Here is a 21,684-nt window from a genome sequence, read left to right as displayed (position 1 = left end):
CCTTAGCGGATGAATCGAGTGGCCCGCTTCACGTTTTTGCGTTGTTTGTTACTGGGAATGGATCCATAAATTCCAAAAGTCCTTTCCTCGAAGAGGATCTTTGTTTATTGTTAACTCATCGATTGCTTGGCTGCATATAACCAAAAGATTTCCCGAATAATTCATTGAACCGATGGAGAAATTTACCAAGTAAGTGATTTTTGAGGATTTTACTTGCGGTTTTATGTAGGGGTCGTCGGAACTCAAATAATATGACTTAACATGGTCTTGTATCAATACTACTTCTCTCACGGAGAGGAGGGTCATGACCCATGCAGCTTTTAGCAAAGTCAATTCATCTTCTTTTTCTAATATTTTGGCTTGTGTTTTCTTTCGCTGATGCCTTAATTATGAGTGCTGGAATTTGGATCATTGTACAAATTCTTGACCCTTTTATACCAGATTAACTTGCTAATTGCAATGACCGTTCAAACAAATGCATGCTGCTGACTTCTCCCAAATATTAATTTAATTACTTTGAATTTATATAAGTTGTATTTATAGCTTTGCCGCCTCCCGCGATGATCATTGCGGTTTCATGAACTCTCTCTCATCACGTGTCTTAAATAATAGCACCATTTAAAAGTTAGGAGTCTCCAATTCCTGTTAACTAGATAAAGAAATTAATGAGGCCTAGCTAGTAAATTTAAATACACTGACGGCAACCATGCATGCCATTGCCTCTTTAATTTGTCTGGCCTGACCTATTCTGAACTGATTATCATGGACCTGCCCCTAGCTAGCAAGAGGTTGTTAAAAACCTTTATATATATATCAGAAAGATTCGTTTTACTTGTATAGCGTCGCTTGCTAATTCCGCTAAACTACATGTTATACATTGATTACTCTGCAGTGGAGGTTAATAATGGTCAATTCTGTGCCTAAAAGAAACACAGAGAGAGAGAGAGAGAGAGAGAGAGTAACATAACATGTGAAGTTGTAAGTAATGAAGTAGTTGAAGCATGAGGCTTGTGAGCACTGCGCAGACAGATAACTTTAATGCTATTAATTTGGCTGTTACAAAATTGGTCAATATGCTGTTAATGTTGCATCCATCTGACCAGTGATTGCAATTTTCCAAATATCATATAGTTTCCAAATTGTCCGTATTCAACTTACAATTCAAATATATATATGTAATGTGTTGAGGACAAAAGTTAAAGCTATAGCTAGCTCTGGCTGATGAACTTACTGGAGGGAGTGTACGTATAGGCTGTTCTAAGCAAACAACTCACATGTTGCTCAGTCTGATCTGAACTATTCGGATATTTATATATTATCCAATTAATTGAAAAAATATATGTTTAATACAGAATTCGATTTCACATTTCATAATTGATATGCACAAGTAGTCCATTCTAACTACTTAGTTACAGAAAGAGCTATATAATTGGAGCTAAGCTAGCTAGGGCCAAATTTGAGATCTGTTTCTTCTAGCTAGCCTGGAACCACTGAAAAGGTAAAATTTTGGATGTTTCATGCAATATGCAATGCATCTAGTTGCAAATGAATTAAAAAAATAGTTACAGTTTCAGTATTTATTTATTTTCAAGATTTTGAGTCTTGGATCAAGGGAAGCATAATTGTGTGTAGTGTAGGTGAAATGCCAATGACAACCCTAGCCATGAGGAAATTCATAGAAGTGAGTGTGTGAGAAAGAGACAGAGAGAGAGAAGAAAATAAAACTGATTACTGATGTAAGAATGTGAGGATGTGGTTAAAAAACCTATGTCAGATAGGGACAAAGTTTAACCTTTTTCACAGAAATGTAGGAGAAGATGCGGAAGCAAAATCAAAAGGCTAACAGGAACAAGTGTCATCATTTATGATAAAAAGGAAAGGGAAAGATAGGGAATCTTCTCTGAAGATCAAACTCAAATTTTCACTACATTGATTGAATGAATCAGGAATATTGTTTTAAATTAAATGGAAATTTCATCAAAATGTACCAGACAAGAAGAAAAATGTATTTTAAAATTACCATTCTGCAGCCCCTTCCCCATGCATGGCTCAAACGTGTGCCAGTAGATATAACAAAGTTTTAGGTAAAAAAAAGAGGAAAGAAACTGGCACAAAAGTTCACTGAATTTCATCTTCGTGGGTTTGTCTTCAGGGAAATTCAAAGAATTCTGTCAAAACTTATGGAGAAGGGAAATTAATTAACCTACATTGTATTGACTCAGCAATTTCAGAACCTATTATTATATATACTTTCCGAACAAAATTCAGAGACAGTTTTAAGTGAGGGGGCCCATTTGTCTAATAAAAAAAAACATTTTGATGCAAATCTGTTCAAACAACACTGATAACATCCCATATAACTACAGGTTCTCAAAAACGAAAGAAAAGATTTTGAAGAATTGGGTGTGAATTGTGTAAGAAAAGTGAGAGAATTACCAGAAAATATACATGAGGAAGAAGATGACCTTGTAATTCTTCGGCTAAACACAAGAATTGGTCTGTACATGTGTTGTCGGCTGCACTGCACCAACATTGTAAGCAGCAATTTATCAGAGTCCGGAATTGCCATGTTCTCCCACAGCTTTCTTGAGCTTCGTGGCGCTAGCTAATCTTGAAAGCGATAAGCTTAGACAGCAGAGAATTGAAGTTCAAGAAAGCTGTGGAAAAGCATGACCAGGACTTGTTTATAAATTCACTTCAGATCTCACAAATCCCATAACCTTAAGTGCCTTTCTTCTAGCTAGGCTGTATGTAAATAGTTAGAGATATACTAATGAGAGAGAGAGAGAGAGAGAGAGAGAGAGAGAGAGAGAGAGAGAGAGAGAGTTGAGCTGGGAAAAAAGGCCATCCCCTTACATACAAAGTCTCTCAAGGACCACTCTACAACATATAATCTGTCTACCAGCTTTATAGAGAGGGAGGGTGGAAAAGGGTGGGGTGAGTAGGGTTCACTCAGAAGGGCATTTTACCCACAAAATGCCTTACTTTCCTACTCAGTGCGCTGTGGGGTATATATATATATATATATATAATACGTCAGAAGGGCAAATAAAAATAATAATAATAACCATATACATATACATATAAATAAATAAAAATAAGGAAAATTTTACTGGAAATTAAAACTATATATATAAATATATAGTTAGGGAAAAACAAAAGAGAAAATGAATATTTGAAAAAAACCATCCCCATCCTCATCATCACATGCCTCCATGTGATCAAGATCTCCTTTTATTATATTGGGATTTAAAGGTATGGGTTGTTTATGGTCCCCCAATCCTTATGGTTTCTTTTCTATATTAATTATTAAATGTAAATAATAGATGTTATCATCACTCATGACAATGTAATTTTCCATATTTTATATCATACTCTATATGCACTTCAGCTGTCTATTTTATGTATACAAATGGGGCTCTATTTTTTTTAGGACCTTTCCTATTTTTATTGAGAAAAGCGATAGTATACTAAACTTAAACATCATATTTATATATATATATAAGAAAGAAAATTGTATGTTTGCAATTACCACTAAATATGTTGTCTGGGAGAGAGATCGAGGAGATATAAGACAAATTTGCGCTAAATTTTAGAAGGAGTTTATGAAATTAATATGAATGATTATGGTAAGATTTTATCCGTTTCACGGCAGCTTCTTCCGCACAATAATTAGTTAATCATGTTTGTAGTTCAACAGCAACTAACCTAATCCACAAATTTATACTACAAATGTATCTCATGTGGGCGTGCTTCGCTAATACTAGTATCAAAACAATGAGGACAGTGTTTTTTTTTTCTAGAAATATCATAAAGCCAGTCAGTCGGGCCCCCCTTCAAACGTTCATTTTTCTGAATGATGTTTTGTGGGGCATCATGTTTAAAACTCATTGGCGTTGCTGATGTGATAAGGTGCATCATATATATATATATATATATATATATATATATATATATATATATAGAGAGAGAGAGAGAGAGAGAGAGAGAGAGAGAGATCGGTAGGATAAAATAAAGCTGTGCCTGTGTTATAATCACATGCTCTGCCCTCAGCAACTCAGCAGTGATGTTAAAACGGTTAAAGCGGTGGTGCGAGATGTTGTGTTGGTATCAGCTATATGTACGTTAACGTCATTCACTTATGCGTTTGAATTTTTTTTTCTTTCTAATAATTGATATTTGCAAGCTCGATATTATGATCAACGGTTATAAATAACCCTAACGTAATGTGCGTGCGTGACTGACCTTAACAAAATTTCGTATTAGTAGCGAGCTGTGGGCCCATCCTTCTATCAACCCTAATTATCATTATTATTAATTTTCAAAAAAAAATTCAGACCCCCTCCTCCTCTAGTGTCTCACCCACCGTTACATCAGTTTGTTTTCTTTTGTTGTGTACGGCGCAAGTGGGGGGTGGTTGGTCGTGTAGGATTCGTGGTTTTCACTCTGTGTTCACCTCTCCACCCAATCCACCCTGTGCTTGTTTATCTGCTTCAATATCTACCTTTAGATTGTAGGCTTCAACTTTATACGTATATGTGGGCCTGTCATCTAACAAGATCATATGGGATTAGATTTTTCCCAATAATGCAGATAATTTTATAGCAATGTAAACCTAGACAGATGGCTTGCATGTCAAGCTTTAGATTTATATATGGATGGCTAAGATATGCACATCTCCCATTCCTCTTCTTGCACATGCATGTCTTCGGGTGCTGCTACAACAGTACAACATGTGGCCTTCAATGACTATCACTTTTTTTCTTTCGTTTTCGGAAGACCTTTTTCATTGAGAGGGACGATAACGTATTGAACTCACACATAGTATACAGAATCAGTGACGGAGCCAGAATTTCATATGTGTGGGGGCTTCTCACAAAATATAAATAATAAAAAATTTAAACTCAATACATAACAAAACATCAAAATCATCATGTTTATTCATTACAATCATAGTAAAACTTTTGGGAATGGGTTTGCAAAAGGAGACGTGTAGTCTTAGAGAAAAGGTAAGTTTGGCTGGGTAGGGCCCTGTGTGGTAAAGTAATATATTAATTAATATAGGTTATATAGTATACTACGTTCATTTTTTATAACCAAGTGGGGGCCTGGGACTGCACTTGTCCCAATGTGCCTTCGCCATTAGCTAGAACTCGAAACTTACGGCCTTTTATGAGAGAGTGATTGCTCCAAATCACTACATTAGTAGGTCTTTTTACATGGCTTTCTCTTTTAAAAGGATGCGGAAATGAAAAAAATAAAATAAAAAGAAATTGTAATAATTTCTTGAGTCAAATAACTAAGTATCTTTTTTGAATTCAAATAGCAATAACATCAAATATGCATATGAGTACACTGTACACGAAACTAATAGAGTTTTGGACGCAAGCTTAGTTACTTAGTTACTTATTTACCCAAAAGGAAAAGAAAAATAATGGAGACGGATATAAATTTAGTAGAAAGAAGCCAAAATACTTGTTGACAATTTCTTAAAGTCACGTCTCTCACATCATAGATTCATAATGTCTGCAATGCATCTTTTATCTTTAGCTAGAAGTAAAGACCTTAGCTATCAAAGAAAAGTCTTTGATACCTTTTGTGCTGAAGACTTGAAGTCCATGGGCTATCAACCTAAACGGCGCCGTGGCAGGAATGAATGACCCCCACACGACCCTTTGGCCTATATTTTCAAAAACCTGTGTTTTTACACACATGCATGATGCAGATCAATGTAAAATGTATGATTTGCATTTGCGCATGGCCTGGAAGATGGTGACCGGCCGTGATTGGGACTTGAAGCCAGCTCTCTATGAGAGATATGAGAGATTGATTAGCTTAACAAGTTGACATGTTGGAATTCTGAGATTTTGCAGGTAAACAGTACACTGTACATGGTGGAGCTAGCTAGCCTGGTCTCTATTCTACACTATTCACCACTGCCATTTGGTCATTGAGTTGTGCCATTCATCTATCTGTTCTGCGGTACACAATGGGGCCAAACGAAACATAAATAAAGCTGAATTCTGCACCACTACTTTGAGTTTTTTTAGTGTAAGAATTTCTACAATCTACTTCATCATTCTACGCATCGAACGTAATATTTCAACAAATAAATATGATTCATTCGCAAATCGCTGTTATAAAGTAAAGTCCGCTTATATATAGAGATTTGAACTCGTAACTACTCCTTTTTTGATTGAATCACATTTAATTCATATAATAACATGTATTCATTAACAAATGAAGGTGTGAAATTGTTGTGCATGCCCTTTGTAGAGTTTGGCAATCAACAATGGACTGATGAGTGAGTGGATCCATCCAGGCAAGCGTGTGTGCAGCAGAGAGGGAGAGAGAGAGAGGGGTGAGAGGACAAGGAGGGCAGAGGGAATGATAAGATGGTTCTGTTATCATTGTAAGATTGTGATAATTGAAAGGACCCACAATTAGCTACGCTCCAAATCATCTATGAATTTTAATCTTTTGCACGAGACGAGAGCATCCTCACTCACCGCCTGATTCATTTTCATTACAATTTACATGCAGTGCAGCAGTGGGTACCGCTACTGGTACGGATCAATGGTATCATTCTGTTAGTCCTCTTTTCTCTTTAATTGCTTTACCTTTTCACTTCTCTCGCACTTTTAACACCCCCAACAACAACAAAATACAATCGTTTCAATAAAATTAACTTACTTGAAATGAAATGGGAATATCATCTCCATGCTTCAAAGTTTTAGTTTTTATTAAAAATAGTAAAAAATTACTCCTGATTTTTATAATCAGTTTTGATAAAAACTTTCAAAAATAGACAAAAACTCATGTAAATAGACCCAAAACTTAAACCCACATAAACCTGACAAGCAAAAGAAGTGTCCAGGTAAATGAACTCAAAATCTGAAGAGGATATTCCTTTTATTTTTTGGTAAAATGAAATCATTTAAGAAAACCAACGCCTCAAGGAGCCAACAAAAGGGGGGACCCCCCAAACAAACGCAAACAAAGAAAGCCCTGCAATAACGCAAGGGCACATAGAGTACAACAAACCAAAGGACCTATCCGACCAACGAAGAAAGTATAGGTACAAAGTGAAGAACTTTGCAACTACCCACAAAAAAAAAAAACAAAAAAAAAAAAACTTTTTAAATTTTCAGCTTCTTGATTCTTTTTTTATATTCTCACTAGTTAAATTTAATTCCCTTTACTTGAATGTTTGTTTACGGAATCTATAGATAAAATCAACAACTCTAACGTTAATTATTGTTTGGCAACCAAGAGTATGCAACAGTGATGCAAAGTCACTAAAAGAATTCACATATTGGAAGTTTTACAATAAGGAGTCATGCCGCACACTGGCGGACCCATAAATTTTTTAGCGGAGGTGCAATATTGACTAAGTATGAAAAATGATTTTTCGGAATAATCATTTTCTCAAGATAATTTTTGGCGGCTTTTGTTCCTTACATATCAAATAAGAAAACTTGATTTTATGGGATTTTAGTATGAAGTATATATTGACTTAATGAGCCATCATTTTTAGCCTAAATCGTATTTTGCACTAAAATCGAATTTTCATATTTTGATTTGGTGGGAATTTGATTTTCTAGTATTTTTATTTGAATCCAAATGGGAGGTACTTCTTTATTTACATTGTAAACTTAAGTAAATGGAGTAATATAAAAATAAATAAAAGTAAAAGGACAAAGACATTTACTTAAATGTTGAAGATGGAAATAAGATAATTTGTACACCAGTTGAGCAAAGGGGCAATTTCAAGCACCCACAATGGTTTTTCCGGCGAGGGGAGGTGCAGCTGCACCTCCTTGCGCCTTAGTAGGTCCGCCTCTGATGCCGCAAGTAACTTGGTGTGCGTTTGAGTTTATGAATTTTTGACTATTTTTGAAAGTTTGTATCGAAACTATTGGACATATATAGAAGTATAAGGTAAAATTCGAATATTTTGAATAAAAACTCGAAATTAGAACTGAGCTTTTACGACTACCATAATTCATTACAAGATTAGTATTTGATTAATTATAAGAAACTTTAAAATTAACAGGATTGGGGTTGAAAAACAAGGATCACATGGCATTATAGCCAATGGATGAGGGATAAGGTAGGTTTGTAGATGGGCCCCAGCCCGGCCAGGCCCGGGAGTGGAATGGGCATCTCCTAATTGCAGTGGTAAGCCAGGCGCATGTGATTATTATCCCCTTGGAAGGAATAAAAGTGTACGTAAAACGGGACGGGATTGAAGCAGGCAGGGGTATGCATTGTCATTTGTCCGTCTGTCTGTTGTCACTGTCATCATGGGTCAGTGAACAGCCAGCCTGTTTAAACTTTACAATTTGCAATTTACATTACAGCTTCACCATTTGGCAATTGGGCATTAGTTGGCCGTTGGACATTTGATTCTCTGTGTCGCGGGAGCCTGGAGGCAAAAATGGAACAGCAGAGTTGGGCCCACCATACAGCCAACAGTTTTATATGCAACTGGGCCCAAACCTCAATAATGATCCATCACATGCATGCCGTTTTTTTTTTTATATCATTTATTAAACAACAAATTCGAAACATAGGATACTATATATATATTTTTTATTTTATTTTCCTTTTCTGTTGGGTAAAATAAAAATTGTATATTTATAATACTGCACTAATTGGTTACCCTCTATACGAATATGCGCTGTCCGATAATTGTTCACTGCAGTAAAAGTACATGCTTGTAATTCAAGAAATGTATTTTATTTTTTATTTTTATGCAAAGCGATATTAATGAAAGAGAGGAATTCGAATACAGAGCCTCGTGACTAACTAATGTAAAATGTGTTCTTAATTAGTGGTTGTCAGAGATGAGATGTATCATGGACATATAACATGTTATACAATAAATCGGGAGAGATGCGTGACAAAGGCTTAAAAAGAATTTTGCAGAGATGGGGGTCTCAAATAATAAAAATCCTTATCTGCAGGCCCATCTGTAGCCCTGCTAGTTGTTGGACATGTCTAGTCTTCTTTCTTTGGAGCCTTACGTATGCAGGCTTTGATTGGCTAACTGCATTTCGGAATGGGATCGATCGATCAGCTGACACGAGCTAGCAACCTAGCTGGGACCTTACACAATTCAATTCAATGTACGTATATTATAGGTAAAACCGAGCAACTATTTGTCCTTTAACTTGCTGCTTTAAATTTGTTTTTTTGGAGACCTTTCTTATTGAAATGACGATGCCAAATTAAACTCACACGCACATTATAGAATTATACGGATTCTAGGACTGAAATCCACGAACCTAGGACCTTTTTAACATAATAGTTGGGCCGATGGGTTTAGTCCAACTTGACCCTCTCAGATTGTGCACAGCCAAACCGAGCCTGTGTTAAGGGAGCCTTGTATTCCTTCAACAAGTTGCCTAAAGGCCCAAAGCTTTTTTTTTTACAAAAAAAAAAAGACAAAAACGTTTCAAGGCAGTTGTTTCCGAATAAAGTTTCCATAAAAACTTATAAATTGATTCTTTTCAGCCAAACTCATCTTGATTTAAGTGAGAATCAGATGCTTGAGGATGGTTTTGGTACAAGTCAAGTCGTGTTAAACAAAAGCAAGGTATATGCTGCTATAATAAACAAAAGCAGCATCCAAAGGAAAGGAGTAAAGTAAAGGGGAGAGAATTGCAAATTTCGTGGTGGCTTGCAATGTCAATTTGGGGGAAAAAGCATAAAAAGTTGAAACTTCCAAAGCACTATATGATATGATAGGTTTTTTTTTACTGAATTCGTTGAATCCCTTTCACACCTGCAATGCAAGTTGAAACACACGACACCGCACCCAAAGAAGGTGCAACATAGACATCATTTTGCTTCTTCCACAAGAACACAATTGAAGTACGAACCGGCTAGTGTCATGTATCTAATCATTCTTGCGATTAAAGTGCTTGTGATTTAAGCAAACAACTTGATTAAGTTTATGCACAGCAGCACAGCAGCACAGCAGCACAGCACATGTATAATCCAGAGGTTTCCACAGAAAAGGTAATTTTCTTTGCAAGAGACAAAGACAGAGACCAAGACCAAAAACCCGCCCTTTGTTGAACGGCAGGACAGGGAGGGTACCAATCAATATTCAACCATCTGAAAAGCCATTACTACCTATTTGCTGATTTTAGTGGCTGCAACAGAAACATCGATCTCAGAAAAATGATAAAGACTCGTTCAACAAATACTAATTAGGGTACTCTGTGTGTGTGTATGTGTGCAAGTCAACTTAATAAATATTCACAAGACAAATAAGCATTTAAGTTGTCACATTATGATATAGAAAGCAACAAATAATATTTTTATGTGCACTGTGTGTGACATTAGTTTATTTTGGAGTTTACGCGGTTTGTGGGACCGTGGGGGATCAAAGGCACACCAAAAACCGCGTCCCCAATGTAGTGCCCAATGCTTTTGGAAGGACGTAACTCACCACCAGAGACTTTTGATAACAAGACAAACTAAGTTTTCTTCTTGCCCTTTGCCCTTTGTTCCTTCCTCCTCCTCTTCTTCTTCTCTCCTTCCTTATCTTTTTTCTTCTTCAAACTAAGTTGGTTGAACTTGAAGACAAACAAAATGGTGTTAACGACCATACTGTTGTTAGCAGTTCTATTCATTGCTGGCCTCATTAACATAGTCTTTTATTTGCCCACCAACAAGTTCCTTGCATGGTTTCAATCTCTGTTCCAAGCCAACTCATCCACTGCTGCAACTCCAGTGGCTCCACCTACCAAAAGCAAAGATATTATTAGCAGCAACAGAGCGGAGGATGCAGAGCTCAAGCAAGTATTTGCCACCTTCGACAAGGACAGTGATGGCTTTATCACAAAGCAAGAGCTCAAGGAGTCGTTGAAGAACATCAGAATCTTCATGAGCGATGCAGAGGTGGAAGAAATGGTGAAGAAAGTCGATGCTAATGGAGATGGGTTGATTGAATTTGATGAGTTCTGCATGCTGTACGAGTCAATGCACCGTAGAGATCAGGGAGTAGGCGGTGAAGATGGGAACGGGTTAAGCAGAGAGGAGGAGGCAGAGGAGGAACTGAAGGAGGCCTTTGATGTGTTTGATAAGGATAAAGATGGGCTGATTTCAGTGGAGGAGTTGGGGGTGGTGTTGTGTTCTTTGGGTTTGAGAGAGGGAAATAAGGTGGAGGATTGCAAGGAGATGGTTAAGAAGGTTGACAGGGATGGGGATGGTATGGTTAATTTTGATGAGTTCAAGAGGATGATGAAAGGTGGAGCTGGAGGAAGACTTCTACTAGCCCATTAATCAAGTCCAGCTTATCCAGCAGTAAGTTTGAAGGACCTTCATCAACACATACACCAAGATGTATAGGAAATACAAAGAGCTCTTCTTCTGCAGTCACCATACTTGATTCATTTCCACCCTGCAAAAATCACCTGTGCAATGGCATAGGATGCTCTTCCTCTCTAAGTCTAACCAACCTCTCTCTCTCTCTCTCTGGCTCTCTGGCTCTCTCTCTCTAAAGTATTTTATTTTTAACTATTCATGGCAGACAAACTATCATGGTTTTTAATTAGAAATGTAGCTTTAGTTTTTGCCCTCTTGCTATGTCTATAATCTTCGCCAATCTTGATCAAGTGAACTTTGTTTCACTGTTATTGCAATATGAATATGGATTCTGTGTTTGCCTTAATATCGTTTAGTTTCACTGTAAATTTGAGTTTTGCAACATATCTGCAAGGACTATTAGGTATTTGCACTTTTCTTACATGTATGTACTCAATTGCAAATTTCATGGCTGCTGGAAACAAAAGCATATGCAAATAAATATAAACTCGGCAACTTTGATCTTTGATTCTTAGTTAGTTGGCAGCTGCATTAAAGAAAATAAGCAAAAAAGGAAAAAGCTAGGATCACTATATATTTGGGTCCCTAAACCAAAACTTTTAAATTGTTATAACAAGTTTACCCTATCCCACCCCTATGTGCAAAACATAAAGTGCCGTCGTCCTGAAGCAATCCCCTTTCTATTGAGAGATAGAGAGTCAAGGTTATGGTGCTAAAGAGAACCTCGCATGCGCTGAACGGAAATTCTTGTTCCAACTTGTCCATAACAGGTTTTGCTAAACATAAACATTAGTTAACTTGGGCTTGAGATGCCATTTAAAATAGATAACTAATAACAAGGTCAATTTTTTGGCTCAGTTTTGGAGATTGGTGAAAACGCATTCAAGATCAAGAGGATGCAATGGAATGTACAAGAATTCAAGCATCTATTCTCTTTATTGAAGTATAAAGATACAATGAAATTACTAAAATGCGACTTTTCTATAAAACCTAGAAATCATCATTGAGTATCAAAGTAACAACAAATTAAGAGAGCGATGGGCCAAATGGCAACCATAACAAATCCTCGACGTTGTGTTTGAATGAAACTATCTGTGTCTTCATCATAACAGAGGAAAAGCTGCTGCACAGCCATTTCCCAAACAAGACAGCATAATGCAGCTTCAAGTGCCTTCATGTCATTAGAACTACCATACAAAGCTCTTTATCCATCCACAATGCAAATTCATCGTATTTTTTTAATCTTAGAAAACATCCGGATGAAAACGCCCTGGGATGGAGCTGCTTTGCTGGGCCTGCTTCAGGTGCATTGTTAGTGCATAGTTGTTCACCTGATAAGGTATCAAAAAAATCAAACAGCAGTCATCAGAATGCAGGGAACTTAGAAACCAGCAGCAAAGTTTAAGGAAGCAATGACCATGAAGGATAAATAATCAAACAAAAAATGAACAGATAGCAAGGGAATGATGTAGATGAACAGTTTCTATAAAGCAGTCAAGAACATGTTGTCTTCCCCTTTGGGGAGAAAAAAGAGAAATATAATGTTGCATAAACTTTCATCCAAACATAAGGTTGTACAAACTGTTCCAAAGTTATTAGGTTACTGAGCTCAACCTCGAGGGTTCTCAACTGTTCCTGGTATTGGGCCACCAGTTGCTTCAGATGCTGCAATTCCTGGCCTCTATCTTCGTACTCTTTCTGGCGTTCATACTGAGTAGATACAGCTCGCTTTAAAATTGTGTTTTCCTGAATTAGAACTTCCAATTGTTCCTTCAGCATCATATTTTCCTACATCAAGGCAAATCATAAGTACAGCTAAGCCATTAGAAAGAAACAAGCCATTATCAAATGTTCCATCCTCAAACATCCACCATTTTTCTAAAACTAATGGAAAGGAAAAAGTGGTGGAAAAAACGAAGTTTTTACACAAAAGAAAATTACACTGGACATGCAAAATCATAAGTAATTAAAGATATCATCACACCTGGTGAAAGCTTTGGGCTGCCTCTGCTGTTGCACGTCCACTGATGGATTTCTCCAGGGCCTCAAGCACTCTTGAAGCACGAGCTTTAGCATCATCCATGTTGGAGGCACTCATCATCTCTCTAACAACGAGCTCCACCCAGTCCGCTCCATCCTTGGGAAGGTTATTAAGCCCTGATGGATCATCAGTAACTGCAACCTCTCCATTTGTTGCAGCTGAACCTGATTCAAAATATTGATCCACACCCTTTAATGTCAAAACGTGTATCAAGAGGACAAATACTTATGGATTCCCTACTTGAAAGCAAATCACAGTGGAATGAAACAAATGCTTCATAACAGAGACAAAACTTTCTAGGTAAAGCAAGTAGAAAGTCCACAGAATACTCTGCTACAACCCTTAAAACAAAATGGTTGAAGATAACCTTGTCATGAGAACACAAGAGTGTGTTAAAATCAAACTGGATACACCCATCAACGTAAGCCCAAGTTCAAGTGGTAAATTCAAGAAAATATCTACTCATACCTTGTGACTGGAGTTGCACATTTGCTTCTGAAGCTACATTAGATTTGCCTGCAGCAGAACTTAAACGTAGCTCATTCAAACTTCTGATAGCTGAATCCAAATCATCACCGCATTCTTCAAGTGCTCTCTCCAGAAGCTAGGATAATAATTCAGATATGCTTAGCAATTTGTCATCTTAATTGAGTAGACATGATACACATCCTCCAAAATTGAAGGATATTAAGATCCTTTGCCAAGAAAAGGAAAATAAAACGGATATACATCCGGATTTTCAACTACCTACGGGACATCACCAATCACATTGGGCTGTAATTGCGTTACACAATGAAGTCAATGCGATCAACTACATTGAGGGGCATTGTGCATCCGTGTCATGCATGTTAAACGCCCTGTGTACATACACACAAGCACACATATGTATACATACGCAAATATATGCTAAACGGTTACTGGCAGTCAGAAAATTAGGAATGCAACAGAGCGAATATGGCAAAAGAAATTCAAAAGAAATGATAGAGAAACATGTCATTAGACACTAACTCAACGGTGAGATACGCCACGAAATGATCATCAAGTTTTGAACCAATTATCACAAAAAATACCCCGAACACACAAACATGAAAGAGGGATTCCATTTGTAGTTTGACAATTGCGCTAAACTAATTGGAACATCAGCTGCAACTCCAATACTAGAATACCAATATTGGAGATAATCAAGGCAGAGTATGGAGAAAAGGCAATCCCTTTATTGATGGGCATCTAAATTAAGACTCGTTAATCCCTTTATTGTTAGGGTCGCATTCAAATTGGACAGTGCAGCAGCTATGTGTGATTATCCAAACACAAGACATCAACTTTATGGCTTCAAATGATGCATATTATAATAAAAACTGAATATTTAAACGTAATAAGAGAGAATTTTATTCAGCACAAAAAAATAAAAATAAAAACGAGAAAAGATGAATGAATTGTGAACCTGGTTGTCCATGTCCGGGAAAATGGCCCTGAGATGGTCGATCAAATGCGAAGCAAACGACGTCGGAGCGGGAGTCGGAGGAGAGAAACGTACAGGTGAAGAAGAAAAGCGGATTCTCTTGGATGAGGAGGAGACAGGAGGGGACGATGAGGACAGCGAGTTCTCTTCGAATATCGATGATCTCTTCCCGCACACTATGGCAGACATGTTTTGCCTTTCACTCTCTCTCTTCAGCCTCCTCTTCCTCCACCCTCTGCCCCACGTTCTCCCTTCTCATGCAGCGCACCGTTTCGATCTTATTTCTCCCAATTTCCACCCTAATTTCCGATCCAGATCGGAACTCCCTTTCTCCTCAACTCCTATTCTTCAGTTATTATCTTCTTGTTTTTGTTCAATTTTGTTAAAATTAATTGGTTTTCTTCAAGAAGAGAGGAATTTTGTGTGGCGGTTTAATCGGTTGTGTTGTGTGTCTGATGAGCAAGCAGCCTGGCGGGTGCTTTGCTTTCTCCCATGGTTTTTTTGGCCTTTTGGGTTTCCCTCGAGACGAGCCACCGGTCAGGAAGCGATGATCGAGAAACGCCTGGGTCTAAGGAAGGACCAATTAGATCAAGCCACGTGATAGAAGGAAGTGGAAATTTATTTGGTTAGTGGGGTACGTGGTTGGATGCTATTGGGCTATGCTTGAGAGTGCATGGAAGGTCAAAGGTGGGATGTGTGTTGTTGTCATGTTCAAGTAACGGTTGACGCCCTGGATTGCAAGTCAATAAGTTGTAATTCTATCTCTCTTTCTTCTTCTTTTTTTTTTTTTTAAAAAAAAAATTATTTAAATTATAAAAAATATAATGATTTAAGAGTGGGCTAGGATAGGAGGGGGAGTAGATGGAGACTGAGATTGGATCCATTAAGGCCCAACCCAAACTCCATATATGATAGTAGTGGCAGAGGGCAAGCCCATGTTTACTTGCACCCAACCCAACTTTTTGTTTGCATGGACTCTCAACGAGGAAGTCGTCTCCAATACCCAACCAAATTATTTCAAACCCAATTAATTTGGTTGGAAGTCTCGTGTAAGGTAACATACAATTACGCATTATTTTACTAAACCGTGTCTATCATGTTATGTTATCAAATTGCCAATATGAATTATTGTTAATGGACATCGTAATTGAATATGCAGTTTCTATCATGTTATGATATTCCATTCTTCTGTTTGGAAAACTTCCCGAGACACTTCATTCTATGGTTAGATTGGATGTATAAACTCACTTGATTCAAGGTATCCTATTATATTACCTTCAACAACTTAGACATTGTTTAGAAATTAACTTACATTTCTTTCTCCAACTTACCTTAAATGAAGTGAATTAAATTCAAATTTAAGCATGATATGTAACTTAAGGGCCGGAAAGGCAAGGTAGCATCATTGGAACCACAAAAGTGCTTGAGTAATAAAATTGGGTCTAAATTAATAGACTGACCCAAAAGATGCTAACAACCTCCACTTAGTTCAAGTGATGATGGATGGAGCTTGTACTGCAATCACCCAAGTTGGTTTTTGGCTTTTGAAACTCATGTTGGTGGAAACTAGTAAAAGATGCAGCTCCTCATCAATCACATATTCTTGGGATGAATTCTATCTCTAAACCTATCCAGCAAGGGCACCTCGTCAGTTGATGCATGCATGGTTGTGTCTCTGTACATGTGGGGGGTACTGTGAAGGATTTCATGTTATTCTTATTATGCCCAATAAAATTTCATGAGATGATAACCTATAGTTTCCATTAGCTAGGTAACTAGGTTATAAGACTTTTACCCAGATAAGATAAGATGAGATCAGATGTAGCTTGATCATATATATATATGCAAAATGCATGACCTGATTTCAGGTCCTACTACATGTTGTCCAACAGGTACCCAGTGACCAAGTAATTAGTCCAATTTGAAAAGGGTTTGGTATATTGGCAATGCAGTGCACATATGTGCATTAGCATTACTATGAATGTGAAAGCATCTCATCAGTACATCTTCATCTTTCTCCTACATCAATTATATAGCCTGGTAACTTTATACCTCTGAAATAGGATTATCTTGTTTGCCCATATGATGATGACCTTGAGTGGGCTTACACTAGTCAGCAGTACAGTCTGTGTGCTCTCTCTCTCTCTCTCTCTCTCTGGTGGGGCCTACACTGAGACCCACACACTTAGTGGGGGCAATGGGCATAAACTCCTTTCCAACAAGGCATTTGTCAAGTTGCAAAGCACAGTGTGTAGAAGAAAAAAGAATATCATCTCATATTGCTTTTCTTCACCCAAAGCATCATAGATGGAATACAATTTTGTTTTATGGTTGGTTGATGAAATGACCTCTCACCAAGCACCCCCCCCTCCCCCTCTCTCCCCCACTTACTCTTTCTTTCTTCCTTTTAAAAAGGCCCCTCAAGGAGGAAAAAAAGAAAAGAAAAACCCCACCTATGATAAGCCTCCTAATTCCCACCCAAAACCATATAGGAATATATATCTACCTGCCATAGAGAGAGAGAGAGAGAGAGAGAGAGAGAGAGAGAGAGAGTGAATGATGGGATTGCACTCAAATATGCTCTTGACTGTCTTTCTATTAGTTTTGACCAAACAATAATACAATCAAGAATGTTTACTAATAAGAAAACTTATTTGACCCTCGATTAGGAAAGCTAATAAAGATTAATTCTTACATATTACAAACTACTTGTACGGAAAGATCTTTCAGCTCAGGTGCCAATATTGTATCAGCCTATCAGGCATACTTGATCTGCTAATAATAAACCCAAACTAATCAGTCATTTACTTTCACATATTACACACAACCTTCTCACGAGTTACATATATATTATATGTCACATGTTATAAGAATTTTTAACATGCCATTTCTAATTGATTTCCAAGTTCATTAAGGATAGCATGTCACTGATACATTAATGTTCGAGGACATGGATTTGGATGTGTAGGTTTCCCTTGATTGCCAAAACAGTTGTTAACGGTACAATGTTTGAGGTAATTTTTTGGTAGGTAATTTTGTCTAGAGAGAGAGAGAGAGAGGGAGAGAGGGAGAGAGGGAGAGAGGGAGAGGCGTTCCCATCCATCCCCCACACAAAAGGTGGTGGCAAAAAAGTTCTTTTTGTACACACTGCGATGATGGCGATGATGATGCCTGCAATCTCCAACAGCAGCAGCAGCAACAACAATACTACCAAAAAAACCAACACAAATTCTTCCCCTCTGTCTCTTTCTCTCTCTCTCTCTCTCTCTCTCTCTCCACACCATACCTCTCCTATCTCCTCCTCTCTGTTATTTACACTCTTAACTAAAGCATGGTTAATATCTCTATCTGTTCCATCACATCGATCCCATGCAATTATGCTGAAAACCCATGAAAGCTAAGACCTTGAAGAGCCATGGACAACAAGTGTGGGTGCTGGGCTGTCCTCAAACGCGGCGTTAGTGCTACCTGCAAGTCCTCTGCTTCCAAAGACTCTGTTAACACTATCCCTCGCACTAGTCTTGTTTATGATGCAGGTATATATTCTTTAGCTTGTGTTTTCATTCTGCAACTTTCAATATTTATGTGTTCTCTCAAAATCTTAGAATCTTATAGATTGATCTAATTATCTCATAAATGCGCCATTTGAATCTTCTTATGGGTGTGTTCTGTCTTCAATTTCTCGCAGACTTTTGATACTACCCGCTCTATCTGTCTATCTCTGTGAATTTTTCAAGCAATTCAAAACAGCTTCAATGTTTTTTTTTTGTTTTTTTAAAAGTTCCGGGGGTGATTCTATACTCAGCTTTCCCCTGTTTTCTCAACAAAGTTTCAAAATTTTGTTGTTCAGAACTGTCTCCGCAGTTTTATTTGAATTGAGAAATCACGATGTAGTGGTAATTTATACTCCAGATCTCGAACCTGGTTTCTGCTGGTTTCTCCAAGATCTCTATCCTGAGCTTTATCCACCAAAATTTGCAATAATTTTTTGTTTGTTTTAGTCAAACTCAGTGGCCACTGAAGACTATGAGAGTGATTTATACTTGGTTCCTTCTCATGGATGATGGATGCATAAATTTTGTTCCTTGATTGATGGGAAACCGCAGTATTAATCCTTATAAATTTGACACGGTCTTCATGCCACTTATCTGATTAATTTCACAAACATCTGAAAATTTTGTTAGTTAACTGATCTTTTAGCTCAATTTGGTTGCATAAGTTCAGTCCTGCTGGAATGTTGGTTGAATTTTTCGGTATCTGTGAAAGTTGTATCTTGATGTTCTATTTCGAAATGTTAATCAAAGCATTAGAAAGACTTGTGATTGAAGAATTGTTGTTAAGGCTCATTCCTTCATTGCAGCAACGGAGACCAGATATCTTAACGCTAGCAATAGGGACCTCCTGCCCCCTAATGAAGCCCAATTATCCTCTGATACTCCCAATCCACCACCATCAGATGAGAAGCCTACTCGCCAGTTGCTCCAATTTACTTTTCAGGAGCTCAAATCTGCAACCGGGAACTTCAGACCGGATAGCATTCTAGGCGAAGGCGGATTTGGATACGTCTTCAAAGGGTGGATAGAGGAAAATGGAACAGCACCAGCAAAACCTGGATCAGGGATTACAGTAGCAGTTAAAAGCTTAAAGCCAGATGGTCTCCAAGGCCATAGAGAATGGGTGGTTAGTAGAATATCTGCCTTGGGTTAGTAGATTATTGCTGATAAAGGATTGTCCTTGAGATACTGAAATGTTGGAAGGTGACATGTGACAATTTGTTTGATGCAGGCCGAAGTTGACTTTCTGGGACAGCTCCACCACCCTAATCTTGTAAAGCTTATTGGATATTGCATTGAAGATGATCAAAGGCTGCTTGTTTATGAGTTTATGACCCGCGGGAGTCTTGAAAATCATCTTTTCAGGAGTGAGTGAAATGTTTTGTTGTCTGTTCTTCCTTGTCATCTTTGTTAAATCTCTTGTAATGTGGTTCATTTTGGATTCTCCATCAAAACACTTTCTAGGCATAATTAGTTCCTAACTTTAGTCACAAAATTTTGTCTTGCCGGTAGTGTAATATCACAATGAATTTCAGTTTCCTGTTAGGTTTCCCCACTGAGTATCTGCCTTCCCCATCTTTAGTGCCTGTATTCTCTCTAATAATAACGATTTAATACTTTATACTACGATATGGATGCTGATTCTGATTGTTCAAAATTTTTGAAGGGACTATACCTCTGCCATGGTCCAATAGGATTAAGATTGCACTTGGTGCGGCAAAAGGATTGGCCTTTCTCCATAATGGTCCAGAACCAGTCATCTATAGAGATTTTAAGACATCCAACATTTTGCTTGATTCGGTATGTAACTTAATACTGTTGATTAACCATGTTGATTGTTTTGCTTAAAGGATTCAACAAATTGGGTTTTCCCTATAGGAATACAATGCAAAGCTATCAGATTTTGGTTTGGCGAAAGCTGGGCCTCAGGGAGACAAAACACATGTTTCTACCAGGGTTGTTGGAACATATGGCTATGCTGCTCCAGAGTATGTGATGACAGGTAAGAAAGTCAAAGCAGATAGTTCAAAGTAATTTGAGCAGATAGTTCACATACAGTATAAGTCTTCTGTGAGAATTAGAAGTTCAGGAGACTAGCTGAAGATAGCATGTATGTTTAATGTTTACATTGGAAGAAAAACAAGTTGAACCTTATGAACAGAGCACTAGGAAAATTAAGAACATCAAAATGATCTTTCAGCTATCTGAACTTCTTTTCTTAACCTAATCTTTATTGGCCCAATTGTGATTCGCCTTTTTGGATTTACAACCTTATTAACCCAATGATCTTCATGTTGAATTTCTTGTTCCAAAAGCAATTTGAGATCTCACTAGTACAATTGTTGTTTCCTTCATTTTTCCAGGACACTTGACATCTAAAAGTGATGTTTACAGCTTCGGCGTAGTTTTACTTGAGATTTTAACAGGAAGAAGATCGATGGACAAGAAACGCCCTAGTGGAGAACAAAACCTTGTGGCCTGGGCTCGGCCACATTTAGCTGACAAGCGAAAGCTTTCCCTTCTAGTGGATCCACGCTTGGAATTGAATTACTCCATTAAAGGGGTACAGAAAGTCTCACAATTGGCTTACAACTGCCTTAGCAGGGACCCAAAATCCCGGCCTACAATGGATGAAGTAGTGAGGGTTCTTACTCCATTGCAAGATCTTAATGACCTGGCCATCTTATCTCATCACTCTCGTTTATCTCAACAAGGAAGGCGCAAGAAGAAACCTGATGGAGCTCACCAGCTCACCTACAGCCAATCTAAAAGCATCAGAGATTCACCGTTGAATACTGGCAAGCAGCAACGTAGGTAATGGGCGGTCAACCCCTTTCCTTGACTGACCCAAAAAAGGTCCTGCCTTTGCTAAATGGGTTGTGTGAGGACAGTTTTCTTGTGCTTGTATAACTTTGGGGTGTATGAGTTTTTTCAGAGCCAAAGGGACAATGGAAGAGGCTATGAAAGATGAATGATATGAGATCCTTTTTCTTTGAAGTACCCTTGCATTAGAGATCAGCTAACCCATCAATATTTGGGAACCAATATAATCATCATTCGTCATGGTTTGCCTATGTTTCAGTTGAGATATATATATATATCTATATCTATATATATATATATTGATGATATCTTGTAATTAGATAAACCTCTCATTTCTCTAAGATTTGTTATTTTCTGCAGCTAATGTCAGTCACTTTGAGTTATATTTAAAGCTGCATGCACTTTCCTTTTACATCTTTCCAGTTCTGCAGATTTTGCTGTTAATTACAAATACAAATGTATAA

At 37.7% G+C, this 21,684-nt stretch overlaps 3 protein-coding genes across 3 annotated transcripts; 2 read left to right on the top strand and 1 right to left on the bottom strand.

Moving 5' to 3' along the window:
• The first annotated feature begins 10,478 nt into the window (after positions 1-10,478).
• Positions 10,479-11,686, top strand: LOC110752685 (calmodulin-like protein 3). The gene has a single exon (XM_021953400.2). The coding sequence runs from the start codon at positions 10,606-10,608 to the stop codon at positions 11,296-11,298; it is 693 nt and encodes a 230-aa protein (XP_021809092.1). The 5' UTR covers positions 10,479-10,605; the 3' UTR covers positions 11,299-11,686.
• A 563-nt stretch (positions 11,687-12,249) lies between these two features.
• Positions 12,250-15,412, bottom strand: LOC110752588 (uncharacterized). Its single transcript, XM_021953271.2, has 5 exons — positions 14,826-15,412; positions 13,850-13,985; positions 13,325-13,545; positions 12,955-13,128; positions 12,250-12,671 (listed from the first exon to the last, which is right to left on the bottom strand). The coding sequence occupies exons 1-5, from the start codon at positions 15,030-15,032 to the stop codon at positions 12,585-12,587; spliced, it is 825 nt and encodes a 274-aa protein (XP_021808963.2). The 5' UTR covers positions 15,033-15,412; the 3' UTR covers positions 12,250-12,584.
• A 2,551-nt stretch (positions 15,413-17,963) lies between these two features.
• On the top strand, positions 17,964-21,632 carry LOC110752587 (serine/threonine-protein kinase PBL34-like). The gene is made up of 6 exons (XM_021953270.2): positions 17,964-18,379; positions 19,204-19,523; positions 19,629-19,764; positions 20,064-20,197; positions 20,276-20,399; positions 20,761-21,632. Exons 1-6 carry the CDS (start codon positions 18,259-18,261, stop codon positions 21,213-21,215), a joined length of 1,290 nt encoding a protein of 429 aa, XP_021808962.1. The 5' UTR covers positions 17,964-18,258; the 3' UTR covers positions 21,216-21,632.
• Positions 21,633-21,684: the final 52 nt, after the last annotated feature.

Source organism: Prunus avium, chromosome 7, assembly GCF_965620075.1.
Source record: "Prunus avium chromosome 7, drPruAviu1.hap1.1, whole genome shotgun sequence".
In the NCBI taxonomy this organism is placed as follows: domain Eukaryota; kingdom Viridiplantae; phylum Streptophyta; class Magnoliopsida; order Rosales; family Rosaceae; genus Prunus; species Prunus avium.
This window is presented reverse-complemented; position numbering and strand designations above follow the sequence as displayed.